Genomic DNA, 20,193 nt, shown 5'->3' with positions numbered 1-20,193 from the left:
TGCCCCTTGGTCTCCCCCCACACCAGTCCGAGGAGTGTTTGCTGCTGTGAGATCACCCGCCGCCCCCCCCAACAACAACGGCAAAAAAAATTAAATAACACCCAGAGAGAGATCAGAGAGGGAGGGGGAGGAGGGAGCGGGGACGAGGGAAGAGAGAGACGGAGAAACAGGAGAGGCAGAAGAGGAGGAGGTGGGGAGACTGGGCGAAAAAGAAGCTGGAGAGGAGGGAGACCGGGAGGAGGAGAGAAGCAGGATGGAGACATGGGGTTAGGTGGCTCCGGGGAGCTGAAGAAAAGAGAGCGAAGAGGGGGTGTGGATTAGAAACCAGGAGGTAACCCCGGGGAGAAGCAGGAGGCAGAGAAAGGGGTAGGAAGATCGGGAGGTAGAGGGAGGCTGGAGGGTTGGGGAAAAGAGGAAAGGAAGGAGGAGAGGCACAGAGAGCTGGGAGAGCGGAGAGGAGTGTATTTGGGGGGTCTCAGTTCCCTGCTGCCTCGGTGTTTGGGGAACGGGACTCCCTGTAGGGAGGAGAGGCAGGCTGGAAGTCCTGGAGGGACAGGGTCCCACAGAGCGGGGAAGGAGTAGCTGAGAGAGGGGCCAGGACACTGGGAGGGGGTTGCTCAGAGGCCTCCCAGGGATGGGGGTTGCTGCTCGTCTGAGCGCTCCTAGGGCGCTGGTACTCTGGGCCGCACTGGGGGCGGCAGGTAAGGCCGGGGGGTTGGGGCGGGAGCCCCCGCGGGAGAGGTGGGGGTGGGGTACCAAGGGGAGGGGTTCAGGCTGCTCTCTCCCCAGCTCACATTGGACCTGCACCTGACCCCGAGGACTGGTGGAGCTACAAGGATAATCTCCAGGGAAACTTCGTGCCAGGTGCAGCCAGGGCGGGGACCCAGGACTCGGGGCTGCAGGGTGCCTCCTTCCTCAGACCCAGGAGCCCTGTCCTCCTCGAAGGACCCCGGAGTCCCAGCCCCTTCCTTCCCTCCTCCCTCCCTTCCTCCCTCCAGAGTCGGCCCCAGCCTCTGAACCCCAGCAGCTCACCACGGGACATTATATATGCGCATTTCAAGTAGTGAGTGGGAGTGAGTGGAAGGAAGGAGTGTGGGGGTGCAAAAGAGAGTGTGTGGGGGGTTGCAGGGAAAGAGGCAGGTAGGACTGGCTTGTGCTGGGAACCAGAGGCTCATTGGTCGGGTCCCCGGCCTTGTCCAGCCCCTGCAACTCCTCTCCCCCGTACATTCATTATCCAGCTGTGGGACAAGGGAGAGTGGAAAGAACTACAACTCCCATGGGCTCTGGGGCAGGCAGGCAGTGGATGGGTAGGCTGGCAGCCCTCAGGCCTGCTGGGAGTTGTAGTTCCTTCCCCCATGACTTAATTGAAGGTAGGTTTGGTTAAGGAGGAGGCTAGATGATCTTTGGAAACTCCTCCAAGATTCTTCTAGGACCCAAGATTCTGGATTCCCAGCCCCCTCCTCCCTCAGACCCAGGAGTCCCCATCCCCTGCCCTTCCTGTCCTGGGATCTGGGAGTCCAAAACACAGCCTTCTCAGCAGATCCCAGCTTTGGGATCCAGTCCTATCTCTGACTCCCTTTCCTCCCTGCCCCACCCCTGCCTCCAGGGCCTCCCTTCTGGGGCCTAGTGAATGCAGCCTGGAGTCTGTGTGCTGTGGGGAAGCGGCAGAGCCCTGTGGATGTGGAACTGAAGAGGGTCCTTTATGACCCCTTTCTGCCCCCACTGAGACTCAGCACTGGGGGAGAGAAGGTAAGGGGCCTGGTGGGAGGGGTCACCAAATCTCTTGGGGGTGGGCACGAGTGGGGGTGGGGTGCGGAGGTGGAAGGCCCCCCGCCCCGGGGTAAGGAGAGGTAGACACTGGGTGGAAAGGAGGCTCCTTACACTCTAATATGGATCACCTGTTCTTCCTTCTCCAAACATGGCTCCCTAGTTTTTCCGTGTCTGTAAAAGCAATGGTAACACAGACTGTTCCCCGGCCAGGCATGGTTTTAAAAAGCCTGATAAGCCTGCTAATCCTCCCAAGCACCCCATGAGATAGAGGCTATTGTTCTCCTCATTTTAAGGATGCAGAAACTGAGGCACAGAGAGATTGAGTTACTTGTCTGAGGTCACACAGCTAGAGGGTCAGCACTGGGATTCAGACCCAGGTAGTGTGGTCCTAGCATCTAGGCTCATGCGCACTTTGCAATCCCATTTCTTATAAGAGTTGGCACCCCTCTTCAGTCACCTGCCCCTGCCAGAAGCCTGGGGCTATTCCCAACCCATTCTTGCCCTCATTCCCCTGTCCATTCTGGGTCCTTTTTCATCTCCCTGCTCAATATCATTTGGATCCTGTCACTTTGTGTCTCCTCCGACTCCCCCACCATCAGCTTGCCCCTGGACTAGTGCCACAGGGTGCTAGCTAGCCTGGTTCTCTGCCTTCTGCAGTCCATTCTCCATCCCACAGCTAGAGGGATGTTTAAAAACACAAAGCAGAGCATTCCACTCTCCTGCTCAAAATATTCCTATCGGGAGAAGTAATACTATCAGATTTAAACAGCAAGTACCATGTTCCAGGCACTGTGCCAGGTCTGAGATTTTAGATACATATAAATTTATATGTATGTATGTATACACACACACACACACATATACATATAGATGTATTTATTTTTAATTATTTAAATAAAAATACAAAACATTCCATCATTGTCCACAAGGCCCTGTACCATCTGGCTCCTGTCACCTCTCCGTTCACCAGACACTGGTCCCACAGGCCCCTGCACTAGCACTGAAACAGGCTACCTCAGGGCCTTTGCACTTGCTGTTTCCTCTTCCAGGAATACCCTTCTCTCCTTTGCAACAAATTCCTACTTATCCTTTGGGTCTCCATTCAAATGTCACTTTCTCATGAAGGCCTTTCCTCATCTCCCCACCCCCCACCCCAGTCTAGGCTGGGCTTCCCATGTTACCTTCTCAGAGCTCTCAGTTCTTCCCTGCTTGAGCATAAGGTGTAATTAATTAAGCAGTTACTTACGTAATTCATTATTTATTGTCTGCCTCGGCTCCATTAGGACACGAGTTCCATGAGGCCCAGGGTTTTTGCCTACTTGTTCCTTGCTCTCTTCCTGGCATCCATGGCACATAGTAGCAGCTCAATAAATATCTGTGAGTTGAATAAATGCACCGATATTGAGCACCTATCACGGGGCCAGAACAGACCCTGGGAAGTAACTGATGTTCCAGGCTGTGCTGAATGATTAAATGCTTGGTGGAAGCAGGAAATGTAGGAGTGGAACACAGGAGGGAAAAGACCTTCCCTCTTTGTCCCTGTGACGGCTTCCTCTTCTCCTACAGCTCCGGGGAACACTGTACAACACCGGCCGCCATGTCTCCTTCCTGCCTGCCCCACGGCCCGTGGTCAATGTGTCTGGGGGTCCCCTCCTCTACAGCCACCGACTCAGTGAACTGCGACTGCTCTTTGGAGCACGTGATGGAGCTGGCTCTGAACACCAGATCAACCACCAGGGCTTCTCTGCTGAGGTGGTGGCCACTGACCTCTGACCCTTGACCTTCACCCAGAGCTGACCCAATTCCTCCCACCTCACCTTTTTCTTAATGCCTCACCCCACCCTCCTTTGCAGAACCGCTGCATCCCCACCCAAGCACTAATCTTTAACCTGCCTTGGGACCCTGAGGGCCCAGAGCTGCACCCATTCTCTCCTCCCCTTCTACTGGGGGAACCCCACTCTGTGCTCCCCTCCCAGGTACAGCTCATCCATTTCAACCAAGAACTCTACGGGAACTTCAGCGCCGCCTCCCGGGGCCCCAATGGCCTGGCCATTCTCAGCCTCTTCGTCAATGTGAGCCCAGGCGAGATCCCAAAGGACGAAGGGGAATTCTGGAATCTAGTCTGGGGAAGAGGGCGTCTGGGTGGCCCAGACTCCTGGGTCCTGGGGGAGGGAGGATTGGGAACTTGGACTTGGGACTTTTGGATTCCTACCTCCTCACCTTGTACCCCCACACAGGTGGCTGGCAGCTCGAACCCCTTCCTCAGCCGCCTCCTTAACCGGGACACCATCACCCGCATCTCCTACAAGAGTAAGTACCTGGTGCATTGGGTGGAGGGGATGGGGAGCTGTGTGTGCACAGGAGGGGAGTTCAAGAGGGGTCCTGCTCCTCACTCTATCCCGGTATTGCTGCAGATGATGCCTACTTTCTTCAAGACCTGAGCCTGGAGCTCCTGTTCCCCGAATCCTTCGGCTTCATCACTTATCAGGGCTCCCTCAGCACCCCTCCCTGCTCAGAGACTGTCACCTGGATCCTCATTGACCGGGCCCTCAATATCACCTCCCTCCAGGTGACTTCTGTCTGCCCCCTCCAGCCCGGCTAACCCATTCTGTGGCCTGGGCTTCGCTCTTGACCTCTCCTACCCTCCTTCCTCCTTACTTTTCTCCGGGGCCGAGTAAGACCCCGCCTACCTGCCCCAGGGGCGGGGCTTCCTCTGTGGCCATTCACCGTGACCGCTCACCGTTCACTCTCAGTTTCCCACCCCCTTCCGCGGCAGATGCACTCCCTGAGACTCCTGAGCCAGAATCCTCCGTCCCAGATCTTCCAGAGCCTCAGCGGTAACGGCCGGCCCCTGCAGCCCTTGGCCCACAGGGCTTTGAGGGGCAACAGGGACCCGCGGCACCCCGAGAGGCGCTGCCGAGGCCCCAACTACCGCCTGCATGGTATGGTCCGGTCTGCACCCCTCCCCCCACGTCTTGGTCTAACCCGCCTATGTGTGTCCCCTTCTTTTCTCAACATGATATAGTCCTACCCACCCCTTTGCCGTTTCTGTAAGGTCCAGCCTCCTGAGCTCGCACTCGCTCTTTCTCCCCTCTATGTGTCAACATGGTACAGTCCACCTCCACGCCAGAGACCATTGCTGGTCCGTGATTTGTCTTTCCTCTCCACTGCTTGCAACTTGCAACTTGGTATATAACCCGAGCTCCCTGGCTTCCCACTGGGCCGTGGTTTTTATTACGACGGCTTTCCAAAATGGTACAGCCCGGATCCCTTCCCTGTTTCGGTGTGGTACACCTGTATGGAACAGGCTGTTCCATAATCTGACACACACCCCTTCCTGAAAATCAACATGGTACGGTCCCCTCCCCTTTCTACTGCCTCCCGGTGCTTGGACCCTGTGATCTCACAGCCACTCAGCTAGCTTCTCAACGTGGTATGGCCCAGACCCTCCCACCCCCACCCCAAGAATACCTTCGCGTAGTTCAGTCTGATGCTGAAGCTGGACGTCCACCCTCCTATTCCACCCTCCTGCTGCCTCCTGCTGGTTAAAAACCAGTGCCGGTCCAGAATCTGACCGTTTCCCCCAGTTTCTCGACCTGGTACATCCCGGCTTCCCCATTCGCAGCCTCCGTGGTAGAGCCCTCCGCGGCCCAGGCCCCGACTCCCGCAAACCCTCTTGCAGGGTGCAACCTCTCGTGCCGTAAACTAACGCTCCCCCACCGCTGTCGTCTGTCTTACAGTGGATGGTGCCCCCCATGGTCGCTGAGACTCCCCATCGAGGATTGTGCCTGTCCTTTCCAAGCCTCCCAACACGGGGAGGGGAGTCACCCCCAAAACAAAGCTATTAAAGGGACAGAATACTTCCTGTTTCTTAGTGGTCTGATTCTAGGCGCGGCGGGGAAACATTTGGGTAGTTCATGAAGAACAGCAGCCTTCTTCTAGAAACCAATCTCCGTCTTCCTAAACCGCACTGCTCGTTTTGTTTTGTTTTGTTTTTTTTTGTTTTTTTTTTGGCTTCCGGTTTCCCCAAACCCTCGTTTACACTGGCGGCTCCTTTAAGCCTCGGCTCTTTTACTACCCCCCCCAACTCACCCTCCCCATCGGGCAGCACGCGCAGAGCCATGTGCTTCCCCCTCCCGTCTGCCTCATTGGCCCGAAATGGGTCACGGTCCCGCCCCCAGTGCCGTCTCCCATTGGGCAAATGTAGGTCAGGGTCCCGCCTCCCACCTAAAGGCACGGCAACTTCTCGCACGGAACCCCTCACGCGCCCTCCCGGGCCTTGGCGGATCCAGGGGTCCCATTGGCCGTGCGTCTCGAGGGGTCAAGACGCGATTGGCCCGCGCTTTCAGCCGGAGGGCGGCACGCGGCTGGGGTGCTCGGCCCAAGAAGCTGGCGGGGGCTGAGAGGAGGGGTGCGCGCTGTGGCGTCGGGTGTTTTGGTTTGGCTTTTTTTTTTTTTTTTTTTCCGCGAAAGAAGTTTGCATTGGCCACGCCTCAAGGCGGCCGCCTCCTCTTGCCCACTCCCCCGCCCCTCCGCGCACACCTCTTGGTGCAGATTGCAGAGCGCCTTCCGTTGAGAGAGCTGCAGATTTTGCAAGAGCCAGGCTTGCCCACCGTGTAGAAGGAGCGCCTTGTGTCCCCTGGAACTCTGGACTGCAAAGAACCGGCTGCCTGATTTGATCAACCCCTCACTCAGACTGCATGGTCTCCAGGGACCCTCTTGAGTTGCACGTTTCTGCACTGAGGACTGCAAATCCCCGTCACTCCTAGGATTTGCGGTGTTCTGGATACTGGAGGCTTGCAAGCTACGCTCGCCAGCCCCTGGGCAGGTACTTGCCCGAACCACTGGAGTGTGCCGCTAACTGGCAGGCCGGCTCTTCGCCTCTCCATGAGCCCGTGAGCCTGCGGGCAGGTGCCCGGTGATGGCGCGGCCCGTGAGCGACAGGACCCCGGCCCCCCTGCTGCTGGGCGGCCCAGCCGGGGCCCCCCCTGGCGGGGGAGCGCTGCTTGGGCTGCGGAGCCTTCTGCAGGGGACCAGCAAAACCAAAGAGCCAGCCAGCTGTGAGTTCTAGCCCCCCTCTATCCTAACCCAGACACCCTACTCTCTCAGGGATTCAAGTGCTGGGGCGGGGGGCTGCCTCTTACGTGCCGGGAGTCCATCTTCCAACCGTCATCTGCCCAGTTACTAAGGTGTTTAGGCCCCTAGATCTCTCAGCACCTAGGATCCAAAAGTACCTGCGCTCAAGCCCGTCCAAGAGGAGGACCCAGGAGTCCCCCAGAGCCCTCCTCTCCGAGGACCTGAGAGTCTGGGCCCCAGCCCCCCGCATTCTTTGGTCCTGAGCGTCTGGACCCCTGGGGTCCAGGGAGGAGGGAGGGGGTGTGTCGGATGCTCACACGGTAGTGACACGGGCTTGGGCGGGGCCTCCTGGGGTCACATGGAATCTAGGGATGAGGATTGTGCCCCAGGAATAGAGCCCCTTCCTGCCCCTTACATGGTGTGGGGGTGGGGAGAAGAGGCCACAGTGAGCAAGGGGGTAGGCTACAGAGAAATTACAGAACTGTCATTTTTTCTCCTCTCACCTGCCCAACCCTCCACCTACCTCTGTCTGAACTTCCGTCCCCCTTCTGTGTATCTATCCCTTCCCTGGTCTGTGTCCTACCCCTCTCTGGGTCCCTATCCTCCCTTCTTTCTGAGTCTCTGTCCCTCTCTCGGTTTCTGTCCCCCTCTGTCTGTGCCGCCCACGTCTGTGCCTTCTCTCTCTGGGTCTCTTCTCTTTGGGTCCTTGCCTTCTCTCCTGTCTCTCCCTCTCCCCCGCCTGTTCCCTCTTTCTCTGGATCTCCGCCCTGTGGGTCTCTGTCTCCCCTTTCTTCGTGTATCTCTGTCCTGGGGTCTCTTGTCCATCTCTTTCTTCCCACCTCGCCCGCTCATTCCCTGGCCCGCAGGTCTCCTGAAGGAAAAGGAGCGCAAGGCGGCTCCGCCGGCAGCCACGGTCCCCGGGCCCGGCCTGGAGACGGCGAGCCCGGCGGATGCCCCAGCTGGGGCAGTGGTGGGCGGCGGGTCCCCGCGGGGCCGCCCGGGGGCCGCGCCTGGACCGGGTCTGTTGGCGCCGCTGCTGTGGGAGCGGACGCTGCCGTTCGGCGACGTGGAGTATGTGGACCTGGACGCCTTCTTGCTGGAGCACGGGCTCCCGCCCAGCCCCCCGCCCCCCGGCGGCCCTTCACCGACGCCCTCGCCCGTGCGCACGCCCGCACCCTCCCCGGGGCCGGGTTCCTGCGGCTCAGCTTCCCCTCGTTCCTCCCCGGGGCACGCCCCCACCCGGGCTGCCCTAGGGGCCGCGGGCGGCCACCGCGCAGGTGCGACGGCGGGGGCGGGGCAGGACCCTGGCGGGGCGGGGCTTGGGCTTCAGGGGCAGGGCTGTGGGGCACTTGGGCCCGGGATGGTGGGGCTGGGATTGTGCGCCCAAATGCTGGGTCCACGCAGGAGCGAGATGTTGGGAGAGGAGTCCGGATTCTTTGTCCCGTAATGCATCGGGGACTGGGTCTCCTGGATCCATTGGAGACGAAGGACTTGGGATCTCAAATTCTAGGAAGCCTTTCCTGTGGGGCGGTAGTGAGGACTTTTCTGTGGGACGTGGGGAGAGAGGGTCCCGATACTCGAGGAGCCGGGATTGGGATCCCAGAACACCGGAATTATTTGCTGGGGAGTGAACTGCGCTCCGGAATCTGGGCGCGGAGTCGGTGGACTTGGGGAAGGACCGCAACTTCTAGGCCCTCTATAGGGGAGAAAGCAAGGTCTGGGTACAGACTTCTGTTTTACCAGGACATAAAAGACTGGCACCCCTAGCTGCTGGATCCTCCAGTGGAGAGGAGCTAGGGCCCGGGGTCCCGGAGTCGTCTAGAGGGGAAAAGGTTGGGGATCTTCATTCTGGGTCTTCTGTTGCAGCGAAGACCGAGAGCTTCCTATGTTCCTGGGAGAGGAGGGGCTTGGGATCCCAGAATCATGTGTATCCCAGTGGCGAGGGAGAAGGTCCAGGGGTCCGTTTGTGCCCGTGTTCCCCAGACACCAGGAGGGCCTGGATCTTTGGAGCTTGAGAGGTTTGAGCTGAGAGACCCCAGGGGGCAAAAGGAAAAGTATGTTTCCTCGGGCACTTGGGGGTCTCCACGGGCAGACAGCAGGTTGGGAATTCCTGGACACACCTGCCCCTGGCCGGACCTCGGGGCAGAACCGGGGCCCTCCCTTTCCCAGCCGCACATTCCCGCGCCACGTGAGTCCTCTCCTCCCTCCCTGCTCCTCACTTCGCGCACGCGCGGTCACGCGGAGGGGGGCGGGGCCTGGGGAACTAGAGGGCGCCCAAGGCGGTGGCGGGGGGTGGGGAGGTGGGGGGGGCGGGGCGGGAAAGCTGGTGCCCACACGTGACTGGCCCTGAACCTGTATCCTCAGCTGACCCCGGCAAGCTCGCTCTTAAAGGCACAGGCCGCCCGTACCCCGTCCCTTGAACCAGCCTCCCCCAAACCTCATTCATTTCTGCTTTTCTTCCCTTACCCGTCTGGGCCTGTTAGCTGTTAAGCGGCGCACCTGAAGTCTTTTCAATGCACTGGATTTTTTTCTTCTGAACAGCCTTGGAGTCTAGGCTTTGGTCAGGGATTCAGTAGGCTGGATTCAGGCTAGATAATGGGAAAGGAGCTAACGCTGCGAATCTGAAGGCCTGGGGTTTCAGAAGCAATAGAACAGACTCGTGTGTTACTTAGGGCGTGTCAGTTGTCATTGGGCCTGTTTCCCTGTTTGTGAAAGTGGAATTGGTTCCATGATGTCTAAGCACCTTTGTAGCTTCTGGAACCTTCCTGTTTTACATTAGAGAGGTTGATCTCTGGCGGGCCTTGTGGTGGATCTCATTAGGGCCTTCCTTGTGGTCAAAGATATACCTGAGCAGGGGGTACTTTGTGAACCCCACCCCCCATCCCCCAAGTAAATACACACTCAGGAAGCACATTCTGTTTCCCCAAGGCCTGACCTCCCGGGACACACCCAGCCCGGTGGACCCAGACACCGTGGAGGTGCTGATGACATTTGAACCTGACCCAGCTGATTTAGCCCTGTCAAGCATTCCCGGCCATGAGACCTTTGACCCTCGGAGACATCGCTTCTCAGAGGAGGAGCTGAAGCCTCAGCCCATCATGAAGAAGGCTCGGAAGATCCAGGTGCCAGAGGAGCAGAAGGTGAGCCCTGCCGGATGTAGGCTGCAGGCATGGCCCCTACAGGTCCCACAGCCAGGGATGGCCCTTTCTTCACAGACAGGCCTGGGCTTCTCACTGCGGTTAGCTCTCAGGTTCTCTTAACCTGCAGCCAAGCATCAGTCGTCCACAGCCATGGGGCACAAAGGAGACCAAGGTTTCGGCTTGAGATTTACGAAGATGGTATCATTGTGGGATGCAGACTCAGCCAGCCCTGCTGGGCCCACTCCTACAGGCTTAGAGCTTTGACCAGGCCCTGTTGCTAAGGACAGCATCTCTTAGCAGTAGCATCAGTCTGTTTCTTCTGAGCCGCTAGCTGGGCTGGGTCTGGTCCTTTGACCTCTGCTTTGGGGCATTCTGCAGGGTGCTTCCATCTGCCTGGGATGCAGACTTTGCCAGCCCTGGGCCTTGTTTTCTGGGCCTCGGCTGCTCATTGATGAGAGGCCTTGAGTTCCCATTAGCAGCCAGAGCCACATTCTGATCTGGGCAGTGAATTTTTTTTTTCTTGCTGCTTTGCCAGTTCTGGGGTCTCCCCTAGTAAGGGGTGCCTGGGCTCCTCTCACTGGACTTCACCATAACTACCTGAAACACTGAGGACTGACCTGTAAACCCAGTCTAGACCAGTGGTCTAGACCTGTCACAGGGCCTGGACTGGATTTGCCCTAGTATGCGGGAACTAGGCTTTAATGACATGGGGGTGGGAGGAGAGCATCTTGTGGACCTCTGGGTGGCCCTCGTTCCTAAGGAGTGGTCCTCCTCCGCAGCCAGATTCTAGGACTGGAGAACTCTAAGTGTAATGGTGTGGGGAGGTCTCAGGATAGGCTTCTTTGCTGAGGGACAGCTCTTCTAGCAATTGGGACCTGTGGGGGAGAAGGCAGCTCTCTGGCCTCTATCAAAGGCCAGAGGGTCAGAGACAGCTGCAGTTACTGGAACCACTCAGACTGCTGGGGAAGGATGGGGTTGCCTTGACAACGAGGTCAAAAGGCCCCAGCTCTGGGATTTATGGGACACAAAACCCCATTGCTAGGGAGCCTAGGCTTTCCTTAGCAACCAGGATCTGAGAAGGTGGTACATTTAAGCAGTGCTTTTTACTGGAAGAAGCCCTCAGACCCTGAAGGCCCCGTTGCCAGGGAACAAGCATCCTTAGCAACCAGGGGCTCACTGTAGGGCCTTTGTCAAGCCGAGTGGTGGGGTCCGCTTCGCACAGTGGAAACTTGGAGCCCAGTGGCTTGGAGTGGGGAGAACTAGCTCACACCTTAGCTGTTGCTAGGGGCCTGCTCCCCTTAGCAACCAGACCCTTGGGTACCCATCCTCGGGAGAGCCCTGGTATCCTTTGGATCCCACTTGCTGGCAGGAAGCATCCAAGAGGGTCTCTTAGCTGTCCTCTGGTCCTTGAAGGCACAAGGAAGGCTGCTCCCCCTGGCCCTTAGTGCCTTCTCAAACCCCACCCTCAGGACGAGAAGTATTGGAGCCGGCGGTACAAGAATAACGAGGCAGCCAAGAGGTCCCGAGACGCCCGGCGGCTCAAGGAGAACCAGATATCAGTACGGGCGGCCTTCCTGGAGAAGGAGAACGCCCTGCTGCGGCAGGAAGTGGTGGCTGTGCGCCAGGAGCTGTCCCACTACCGCGCCGTGCTGTCCCGCTACCAGGCCCAGCACGGAGCCCTGTGAGGCTGTCCCCCGCCCCTGCCCGGCGGCCTCAGACTTGCGCCCTGACGCCCTCTTCCCTCCCCGCCCTGTGGCCCACCGGCCAGCCAGCTGGGTGCCCAGGGACGTGATGATGCAGATAAATACATTTATATTTTTAAGAAAAAGCGAGCCTCCCCCCCCCTCCCTCGCGGGGGCGGGGAGGGTCCTCTGTGTGTGCCCCTGCCACTTCGGGGACCCCATCCTCCCACCGCCTCCGTTCACACATCCTGAATAAATCTTGAGAACCCCAGAGCCAGCTGTTGTGGGGGAGGAGGCAGCTTCCTGGCCCTAGTTCAAGGCCATTGGGTCACACTGGCCGCGGTCTGTGGGTAGGTCTGGGCTTCGGTCCATAGAAGGCAGGAGCTACTGGAAGCGCCTAGAATTGGATCCCCCCACGGGCTGCCGGATGCAGAAGGGGCGACGGTCTGAGAGGAATGAAGCGACTGCCTTTATTGCATAGACCTTTTCAATTGCTTTGAAGATGAGGGTCAGGGGACGCACAAGAGACAGAAGACTGAAGAAAGGAGTTTCCCCGCCCCCACCGGCGGGGGAGGGGTGCGCTTGGGAGGAACATTAGTGCAAATCCGAGCGTCCGCCCCGGGGAACCTGCCCCTCCTGGGCTGATTGGCCAGTTAAGTGGAGGCACCGGAGTGGATAGGGCAAGACCCGGGCCTTGACTGGCCAATTAACTAAGGCCTCCCCAGCCCGTACGTGCCAGGTCCCGTCATTGGACAACGCGTAAGACAGTCTCCGCCCTCAGCGGACCTGGCCTCCCACGAGCCGGGAGCGAAGGTCTGGACCGCGCCCCGCCCTCATTGGTCAGGCACTACCCTTGGGGCCTGCCGGTTGGTCGGTGACCGGGATGACACCGACCCCCTGGAGTTAGGGCCACACTCCGTCCAACATTACCTCTGGTCCCCCGGGGGCGCGCAATCCTGAGACGGGGCAGGGATTCCTGCGTGTGGGGCCTGCGCCCTGCGCCCTGCCGCTAGCAGCTAGGCCACGCCCCTAGGCCAGGCTCCGCCTCCTCGGAATGTTGGCCCCGCCCCTGGCGGGCTGCAAGCTTCGTTAGGTGCGGCGGCCGGGAGGCCCAGTGAGCAGTGTCCCGAGGCCTGGGTGCACCTGCGCCTGCAGCGGCCCATACTCCACCTGCTCTCCGTCCACAGTGAGCACGCCGCGAGGCGTGAGAGGCTCGAGGCGGAAGGCACGGGCCGCGGCATAGCCCAGCTGCGGACAGCCCAGGCTGAAGTGGCTGCCCCGCTCCATGGCCAGAAAAAGGCGCAGTAGCGCCGCACGCGAGATGCCAGCACGCACCCAGCACAGGTGCACCAGGCCGTCGTCAAAGCGCGCATGGGGGGCTGCCACCAGGTCAGCCCCCAGGTGGCTGGGTGAGATGGCCAACATGAGTACAAAGTCGCCCTCCAGTGTCACCCAGCCCGGGGGCAGTGGGGTGCCCAGAGGAGGGAGAAGGTGGTCAGGTGGGCCCCTGGCAGAAGTGGCTCCTGGGGCAGCTCCCGGGACATCAGGGGTGGGAGGTGCGAGCCCAGAGGAGGCTGTCGTTTCTGGGACCCCCTCTGTGACGGGTGACAGTAAAGCCTTAGGGGAGCTAGGTGGTGAGGGCAGCAGCGGGTCTGGGGACAGTGGGGCATCTCCAGCCCCACCCCAGTCCCCAGCCAACTCTGGGCCCCCGCCATTGAGGGACAGGATGGGCAGGGGCTCAGGCGAGCCTGGCGAGGTCAGGGCAGGCTGGGGCAGGGGCAGAGGCAGGTCAGACACCGAGCGATGCAGGGGTGAGTGCGCCACAGGCGGGGCCGGCGCTGGGGCCGGGGCAGGGGCCAGGGTCAGCTCTGACTTGGCACGGGGTAGGCCTCGGGCAGGGGCGGGAGAGGCAGGCTCTACAGCAGCGGGGAGGTAAGAGAGGCGTCCGCGGTAGGTGTGCAGGGTGGCAAGGCCCAGCACCGTGCCCAGTGTGAAGCGGGCGCTTCCCAGGGCCCTGAAGCGCTCGCTCTGGATGTCCACGTCTGACACGAAGCCCCAGGCAACGGCCAGGAAGGAGAAACAGCGGGAGCCTGAGGCCAGCGTCACCGAGAGCAGGTCCAATGGGCGGCTGCCCCCCCGGCACAGCAACAGCGAGCAGTTGAGCAGCAGGTCGACACCCAGGGCAGGTTCAAACCTTCACAGCCAGAGACGGGCGAACACCGGCGGGGAAAGAGTAAATGGGGTGGCATGAGAGACCCAGAGCACAGGGTGGCGGGAGAAAGACTCGGAAAGTGGGCACGCAGACAGCAGGGGGACCATGTGGCTGCCTCTGGATGGACTCTTCTTACTGAGCCGGGTTCCCTGTCTGCTCCCTCATCTGTGAAGCATTCGCTCAGTGCCCCTGTGTGTGGCAGGCACCGTTCTGGGCACAAGGGACACAGCCGGGAACGGACAGGCAGACGTGTCTGGGGCAGAGGGGCAGTGTGGGGAGCATCCCAGCCAGGACTGATCAATCTGACCGACCACAGAGCGCCTGGGGGAGATGTAGGGACAGACGTGCCAGGTTGCGGGAGGGCTCACCCCTCCCCTTGCAGTGCTGGGCTGGTGGAGGCAGGACCCCACCTACCCCCCATGCTGGTTCACAGCTCCAGCCAGGGCGTTGCCCGAGCCACAGGGGAGGATGCCCACGGGTGTCTTCACAGCTTCTTCCCAGTCAGGGCGGTCTAGGAGTCCGTTCAGCACCTACAGGGTGGGACAGCGGCCACTTGGGTCCTGGTCCCAGGGCCAGGCTCCAGCGTCCCCCAGCGCTCAGGCAGGGTGCCCCTGCCCTACCTCGAACAACAGCCCGTCTCCTGAGACTGTGACGATGCCATCCCACTCACTCAGGCTCAGCCCCTGCACCAGCTCCCGGGCGTGGTTCTGCCGTTCTGATGTGGGGAACCAGGAGGTGAGTCAGGCTGTTCCACTCTGCCCCGCCACCACGACCCTAGCCCCCTCCGAGCCCCTACTTCCAGCCTGCCATGGCCCTTACCTGTCCGGATGAGGTTGAAGGACAGCCCGGCTTCAGAAATCATGGGCAGCACGTGGTTCTTACACCACTGCCAGGCCAGACCCCGCCCCCCAAACGGATTGACCAATAGGAGCAATCGGGGTGGCTTCGGCAGCAGCTCGGGGGTGATTTCTGCAAAGACAGGGGAAGGAGGCTACAGACCCAGGCCCCTCACCTCAGAAGGCGGAAGTGCAAACAGCCCCCAGTGGAGGGCTGGCACAGCCGCCTGCTGGGAACTGTTTTTCTCCTGGGCTTCCGAGTGTGCAGCCCCGCCTCCCTCTCCCAGGGGCCGAGACAAAGGCAGGGCTTGGGAGGCTAATCCTAGTGCCCTTTGAACCCATGGGTGGCAGGAGGGAGGAAAGCTGTGGGTTCCACTTTCTTTATCCTCAAACTCCTGGAATCCAGGATCCGGTTACTACCCTGTGCAAGGCTCCCTCACTGTCACCAGTGGGGCCCCCAGCCAGCCAGCGGGATCCTGGAAGACCAAGGAAGCCTCCCCAGATGTGGACCCTTGAACCTTAACCTTCTTGGGCCAACTGAGGAACCTGGGTGGGGCTCCGGCAAGAGCCTTCTCTGACTACCTGTCCCGGCACCACAGTCTGGATTAGATGCCGCCTCGGGGCTCCTGGGACGTCCTAGGGGACTTCTGTGAGGGCCTGTCACCCTGGGTGGTGACTAATCGTGTCTCAGTCTGCTGCTCTCACCAGACGGGGAGCCTCTGACTCATCTGTGTGGTCAGGGCCCGTGGAAGCGGGGGAGGGGACAGAGAGAAAAATCTAGGAGAGTAGCCCACACCAATCATTCTTCTCTGCCTGTGGTTTCTCTTCCTTCTGTAGCCCATCCCTGTGCATCTACTACTCTTTCAATGTGGACTGAGAGAGACAAGCCACAGACAGACACACAGGAGAGAAGAGACAGAGGTGTCCACACAGGGAAGTTCACACAGACGCCAGGATGGCCCTAGGGGAGAGCGGCTGCGTAGTGCCTCACCCCTGTCCCCTGGCAGTGGCAGTCCACGGAGCAGACACATGAGCGCAATGGCCCAGCGCTGGGCCTCAGCGCGGTTCTCCTCGTAGGTGGCTGCCCCGTCGGCCCGAAAGGTGCGGGCGGCTCTCCGCTGGCCCCCGAGGCGGCCCCCGTGCCGGCCCTGCGGGTAGGTGTAGACGCAGAAGTAGGCCGCCTGGTCTGTGGGGCTGCGGCTCCGCAGGGTGCAGCAGCCTGACACCTCGGCCAGGGAGACCAGGCTGCCCCGGGGGCGGGCTTCGGGCTTCGGGCGCAGCCGCTGTATGTGCAGGGCCTGTGGGGTGAGAGTGAGGGCCAGGCGGGAGCCCCGGGCCGGGTAGGAGCCGAACTCGCCATGCAGGAGCGGGGTGCTTGCGGCCAATGGCAGTGGTGGTGGGGGGGCCATGGCCTCGGCCCTGTCCAGGGCGCTTCTAGGCCTGTGGCCCCAGCTCCAGGTCAGCTCCTGGTCTGGCCTCTGTGGGGAGGGAGGAGGGCAGGAGTCAGAGTCCAGGACCCCTGTGGCAGGTAGAGAGAAGCAGGGGGAGGGCCTGTGGACAGGAAACAACAAGGGGCGGGGACAGGCGAGATGGGAGCATCAGAGACAGACAGGCTCAGACAAGTGTGGGGAGACCCTGAGGACACAAGGCAGAAGCCCATTGTACAGGAAGGCTGGCATCCTGGAGGGTGGACAGCCAGGCATGCAAATGTACGTTCATTTATCCCCCAAATAATTACTCACTACCCTCTATGTGCCAATCACAGTGCTAGGCCCAGCAAACACAGCAGGGAACAAAGCAGACAAAAATCCCTGCCTTTGTGGGTTCATATTCTCCCGGAAGACAGAAAAGAGAAAGAAGTCAAATAGTGTGTTGGATAATAAGGGCTTTGGAGAAGTAGAAAGCAGAGGAGAGAGAGCTGGATAGTGGAGATATGCAGAGACAGAAAACACAACACACACACACACACACACACATACGGTTATCTCCAGATGGAAAACGTTACACAAAACAGACATTCGGACACAGAGAGAGGGATGAAGTCTAAGAGCCAGAGGAACTCCAAGAGGAACAACCAGCTTTGATGAGATGAAACCCAGGATGAGGAGAGATACTTAGGAGAGTCAGAGTTTAGGGACTCCAGGAGGTCCTCAGAGGGTCAGAAAGACAAAGGACAGAAAGAGCAGAAAGGAGGGGCAGGAGGGAGGGGTGTAGACAGCTGGAGAGATCAAGAAAGGGATGTGACATGGAGGAACTAAAGAGAGTTACAGGAGTCACACGCAGGCGCCTGCGAGGGACAGGGGCCAAGAGCAGGACCCCAAGCACTGACCTGGGCGTCTGGCCGCCTGCTCTCCAGGGAAGGGGTGGGAGCCGGGCCTGAGGTCCCCTCCCGGGAGGCCTTCCCCCTGCCCTCTGCCCAGCTTCTGCCTCCTTCCTGCTCACCTTTGTTCCCCACCACCCCGCCCACCCAGCCAGCTGCCAGTCCTGTCCCTCATCTTCCCCGGCCCAGTACTGCCCCAGACGCACCCGGATCTCTGGACTCACCTCAGGAGTCACCTCTGCCCCCAGCCCCGGGCAGCTCCCTCGGCCCCGCCCCTAAATTTGCACTGACCAGCGCCCCCATCCCTGAGCTCAAATCAGGCTTAGATAGAGAGTCCTAGATAGATCTCCTCCAGTACTGCGCCTGAGCCTGTCCCTAGGTTCTCAAGTCTCTGGCCGGTCTCCATTCTCTCTACCCACCCTGGTCCCCCAGACCTGGGCCTGGGTCTCCATCCAAAGGTCCCCCCCAACCCCAATCCATTATCCTGAGTCTCTGTTTCCGGTTCCTCGGGTTTGGGTTCTGCATCCCCACCCCATTTCCAGAACCCAGTCCCAGACCTGGGTTTCCATTCCCGGATCCCTCAGTCCTGGTTTTGGTTCTCCATCTCCATCCCACACCCTGGTACCCCAGTCCCGGCCTGCGTCTCCGTTCCTCTTGGTCCCGCGGTCCCCCACACTCGGGTCCCTGACCCTACCCCCGCACCCTCCTCACACGCCGAGTCCTCCTCCAGGCGGCCCCTCAAGTCAGCACCAACCGCCCCCATCAGACCCAGGGGTGGGGGGGGGGAGGGTGTGCATCCACTCAGCCAATGGGTGCGCGGCCGGCGTGAGCCGCGCCAGTGAGGGCGCGCGAGGGGCGGGGCCGGCCAGCTCGCGAGCTTGGCGCAGGGGGCCAGCCGAGGGAGGGCTTGAGAACTGGGCGGGGCATCGCGCTTCGCGAGATCGGCTGCCATAGTAAGTGAGGGCACACGCGCAGCAGAAACGGCGTCACGATCCTACAGTCAGCGCCGCTGACGCCATTTTTGTGGAGGGCAAGTGGTAGCCCTGCCCCATCCATTGAGTTTTTTGAAACAAAAGAGGCAGGAGGGAGGAGATCTTCAGCGGATCCTAACACAGGTAACCAAGACCCAGAGCTATGCAGATGGAGTTAGTAAAAGAGACCCAGAAAAGCAGAGTTAGAGACTTAGAGAGTGCTGCCTGTTTTTTTAGATAGTTACAGGAAGTCAGAGATCTATACAAAGAGACAAAGACAATAGAATTGAGACTATGCAAAGTTAAGGACACAAGAAAACCCAGAAAATGATGGACACAGAGATGGAGACCGATACTCCTGGAATGAAAATCCGGGAGGACAGGCTCATTATTCACCAATTCTTTACCTTGGACTCAAACCAGAGTGGAGGCAGCATGACATGAACTTCTGCCCAGCGAATGACCCAGTAACATGGCAAGACAGAGAAACAAGGAGAGAGATGGGGAGGAAGAGTCTCTCTGAGAGAGACTTCTAGGTTAGGAGTGAGGGAGGAAGACGATGCTGGAGGACCAGAGCCTGAGAGGAAGGGAGCCTGGGAGACAGAAAGCAAGAATGTTGACAGAAAGACATAGAGAGGGAAAGACATAGTGAAAGCGGAAAGAAAGCAAGGCGAGAATAGTATCAGGAGACCAAGGAACAGAATCGTAGAAAGACACATGCAGAAAGAGACAAGGACAGAGTTTGCTAGAAAGCGATGAATGGAGGACTTTCTTTTATTGTCAAACAACACACCTTGTTTAACCCAGAGTAGCAACAGTACCCGATAATATATGCCAAAGAAATACCCAGAAAGGGGGAGTGGGTGGAATGGGGACAGAAACCCAGGAAGAAGGAGAGACTGGGAAACGTACACCTTAGTTTGGGAGAAAGAAAAGCAGGCACACCACCAGACCGACGAAGAGCCTGGGACTCAAAGATAGGGACCAAGTCACTAAGGCAAAGGAACAGAGACAAGGAGGAAATTGTGTCCCATGGTGTGGTGAACTTAACCTTCAGAGGGACCCCTTACCTGGTCCCGCTGCTCCTCTGCTTCAAGGTTTCCATTCATCTGCTGGCCCTTGCTGTGTTACCACATCAGCAAGACCCTGGTCCTGGGCGGCAGGCCATGAGAGGGTGGTATGGGCAAGGAGTGAGGCCTCACGGTCCGGGCCTGGCCTTTGGTTCTGTGGAGGACAGATGAATAAGTAGGAGCATCAGGGGCAGACTGTGGGCTGGGCTGGATGTGCTGGGAGGCCAAAGGGGCAGGGCTTCCCTGAGAAAAGAAAAAAGAGGGGACAGGTCAGCTTCGCTACTGCTCCAGCCAGTCCATCTGGTCCTACCTGAGAAGGGCTAACAAGGAGTGGAGGCTAATTTGTATTGAGCACTTACATGCAAAGCATTGTTCTAAGCATTTATATTAACTTATATAAAGCTGGAAAATACCCTATGTGCCAAGTCTATTATCCCCTTTTTGCGGATAAGAGAAGTAAGGCACAGAGAGGTTAAGTGACTTGCCCAAGGTCACACTGTTGTTAGTACTTAGCATGGCCAGGATTTGAATTTGGTTACAGCAGACAAGACCCCATCTCACCATCTATGTCTGTGCTTCTCCCCGAATCTCCATCTTCCCTTACTTTCTAGGTCTCCCTGTCAACCCCTGAGTCTCCATTTCCCTCACTCTGGGTCTCTGTCCACTCCCCCCCCCTCAGGGCCTCCAATCCTCCTCCACTCTGAATCTTTATCTCCTTCTTTCAGGAGGCTTTCACCCAATCCCTCTCCACCCCACACCCCAAGCCTGGGGCTTCAGTGCGCCTCCTTCGCATTCCAATACCGTGCAAAGCCCTCATACAGAGTCTGTTGGACCACTCGAATCTCTCCGGCAAGGAAAAGAAGCCCCAAAGTGGTAGAGGCTGGGGAGGGGTCAGAGAAGGGGCAGGGGTAAAAGACGAATATAAAAATTGGAAATAGGAGATGCTCTAGACTGGGCTGCAGCAAGAAGATTTCGGGCTAGATCTCAGGTAGGACTTCCCGAGCAGCGGTTGCGCCTCGGAAGCGCCGCAGGAGATAGAGAGGTGAGCCTGATAAGGAAATGCCTGAAGCGTGGGGTCAGAGGTTTCCCGAGGTCCTGACAGGCCCCGCCAGCTCC

At 59.2% G+C, this 20,193-nt stretch overlaps 4 protein-coding genes across 17 annotated transcripts in view; 3 read left to right on the top strand and 1 right to left on the bottom strand.

The window, feature by feature from the left end:
* Positions 1 to 164: 164 nt before the first annotated feature.
* On the top strand, positions 165 to 5,628 carry CA11 (carbonic anhydrase 11). The gene is made up of 9 exons (XM_047709909.1): positions 165 to 701; positions 790 to 864; positions 1,607 to 1,749; positions 3,337 to 3,522; positions 3,747 to 3,842; positions 4,008 to 4,080; positions 4,185 to 4,339; positions 4,547 to 4,712; positions 5,511 to 5,628. Exons 1-9 carry the CDS (start codon positions 635 to 637, stop codon positions 5,534 to 5,536), a joined length of 987 nt encoding a protein of 328 aa, XP_047565865.1. The 5' UTR covers positions 165 to 634; the 3' UTR covers positions 5,537 to 5,628.
* A 362-nt stretch (positions 5,629 to 5,990) lies between these two features.
* On the top strand, positions 5,991 to 12,122 carry DBP (D-box binding PAR bZIP transcription factor). Its single transcript, XM_047709910.1, has 4 exons — positions 5,991 to 6,830; positions 7,713 to 8,123; positions 9,775 to 9,986; positions 11,456 to 12,122. The coding sequence occupies exons 1-4, from the start codon at positions 6,692 to 6,694 to the stop codon at positions 11,669 to 11,671; spliced, it is 978 nt and encodes a 325-aa protein (XP_047565866.1). The 5' UTR covers positions 5,991 to 6,691; the 3' UTR covers positions 11,672 to 12,122.
* Positions 12,116 to 20,193, bottom strand: part of SPHK2 (sphingosine kinase 2) — an 8,237-nt gene continuing 159 nt past the window's right edge. Inside the window, exons 1-7 of one of the 14 annotated variants that reach the window (XM_047709888.1) lie at positions 19,879 to 20,190; positions 19,078 to 19,320; positions 15,708 to 16,194; positions 14,700 to 14,849; positions 14,501 to 14,595; positions 14,295 to 14,410; positions 12,116 to 13,862 (exon numbers count right to left, since the gene is read on the bottom strand). In XM_047709888.1, coding sequence (XP_047565844.1) covers positions 12,758 to 13,862; positions 14,295 to 14,410; positions 14,501 to 14,595; positions 14,700 to 14,849; positions 15,708 to 16,194; positions 19,078 to 19,116 — 1,992 coding nt within the window. In that variant the 5' untranslated portion in view covers positions 19,117 to 19,320; positions 19,879 to 20,190 and the 3' untranslated portion in view covers positions 12,116 to 12,757. The other 13 variants (XM_047709890.1, XM_047709889.1, XM_047709891.1 and 10 more) reach the window with 13 other exon arrangements.
* FAM83E (family with sequence similarity 83 member E) overlaps positions 18,645 to 20,193 on the top strand; it is a 15,801-nt gene continuing 14,252 nt past the window's right edge. The window contains exon 1 of the mRNA XM_047709905.1: positions 18,645 to 18,655. The gene's annotated coding sequence lies outside the window, so the exon portion shown is untranslated. The remainder of the gene's footprint in view (positions 18,656 to 20,193) is intronic.

This window comes from Lutra lutra, chromosome 17, assembly GCF_902655055.1.
Source record: "Lutra lutra chromosome 17, mLutLut1.2, whole genome shotgun sequence".
In the NCBI taxonomy this organism is placed as follows: Eukaryota; Metazoa; Chordata; class Mammalia; order Carnivora; family Mustelidae; genus Lutra; species Lutra lutra.
The sequence above is the reverse complement of the archived record's forward strand: the minus strand, read 5'-3'. Positions and strand labels throughout refer to the sequence as shown.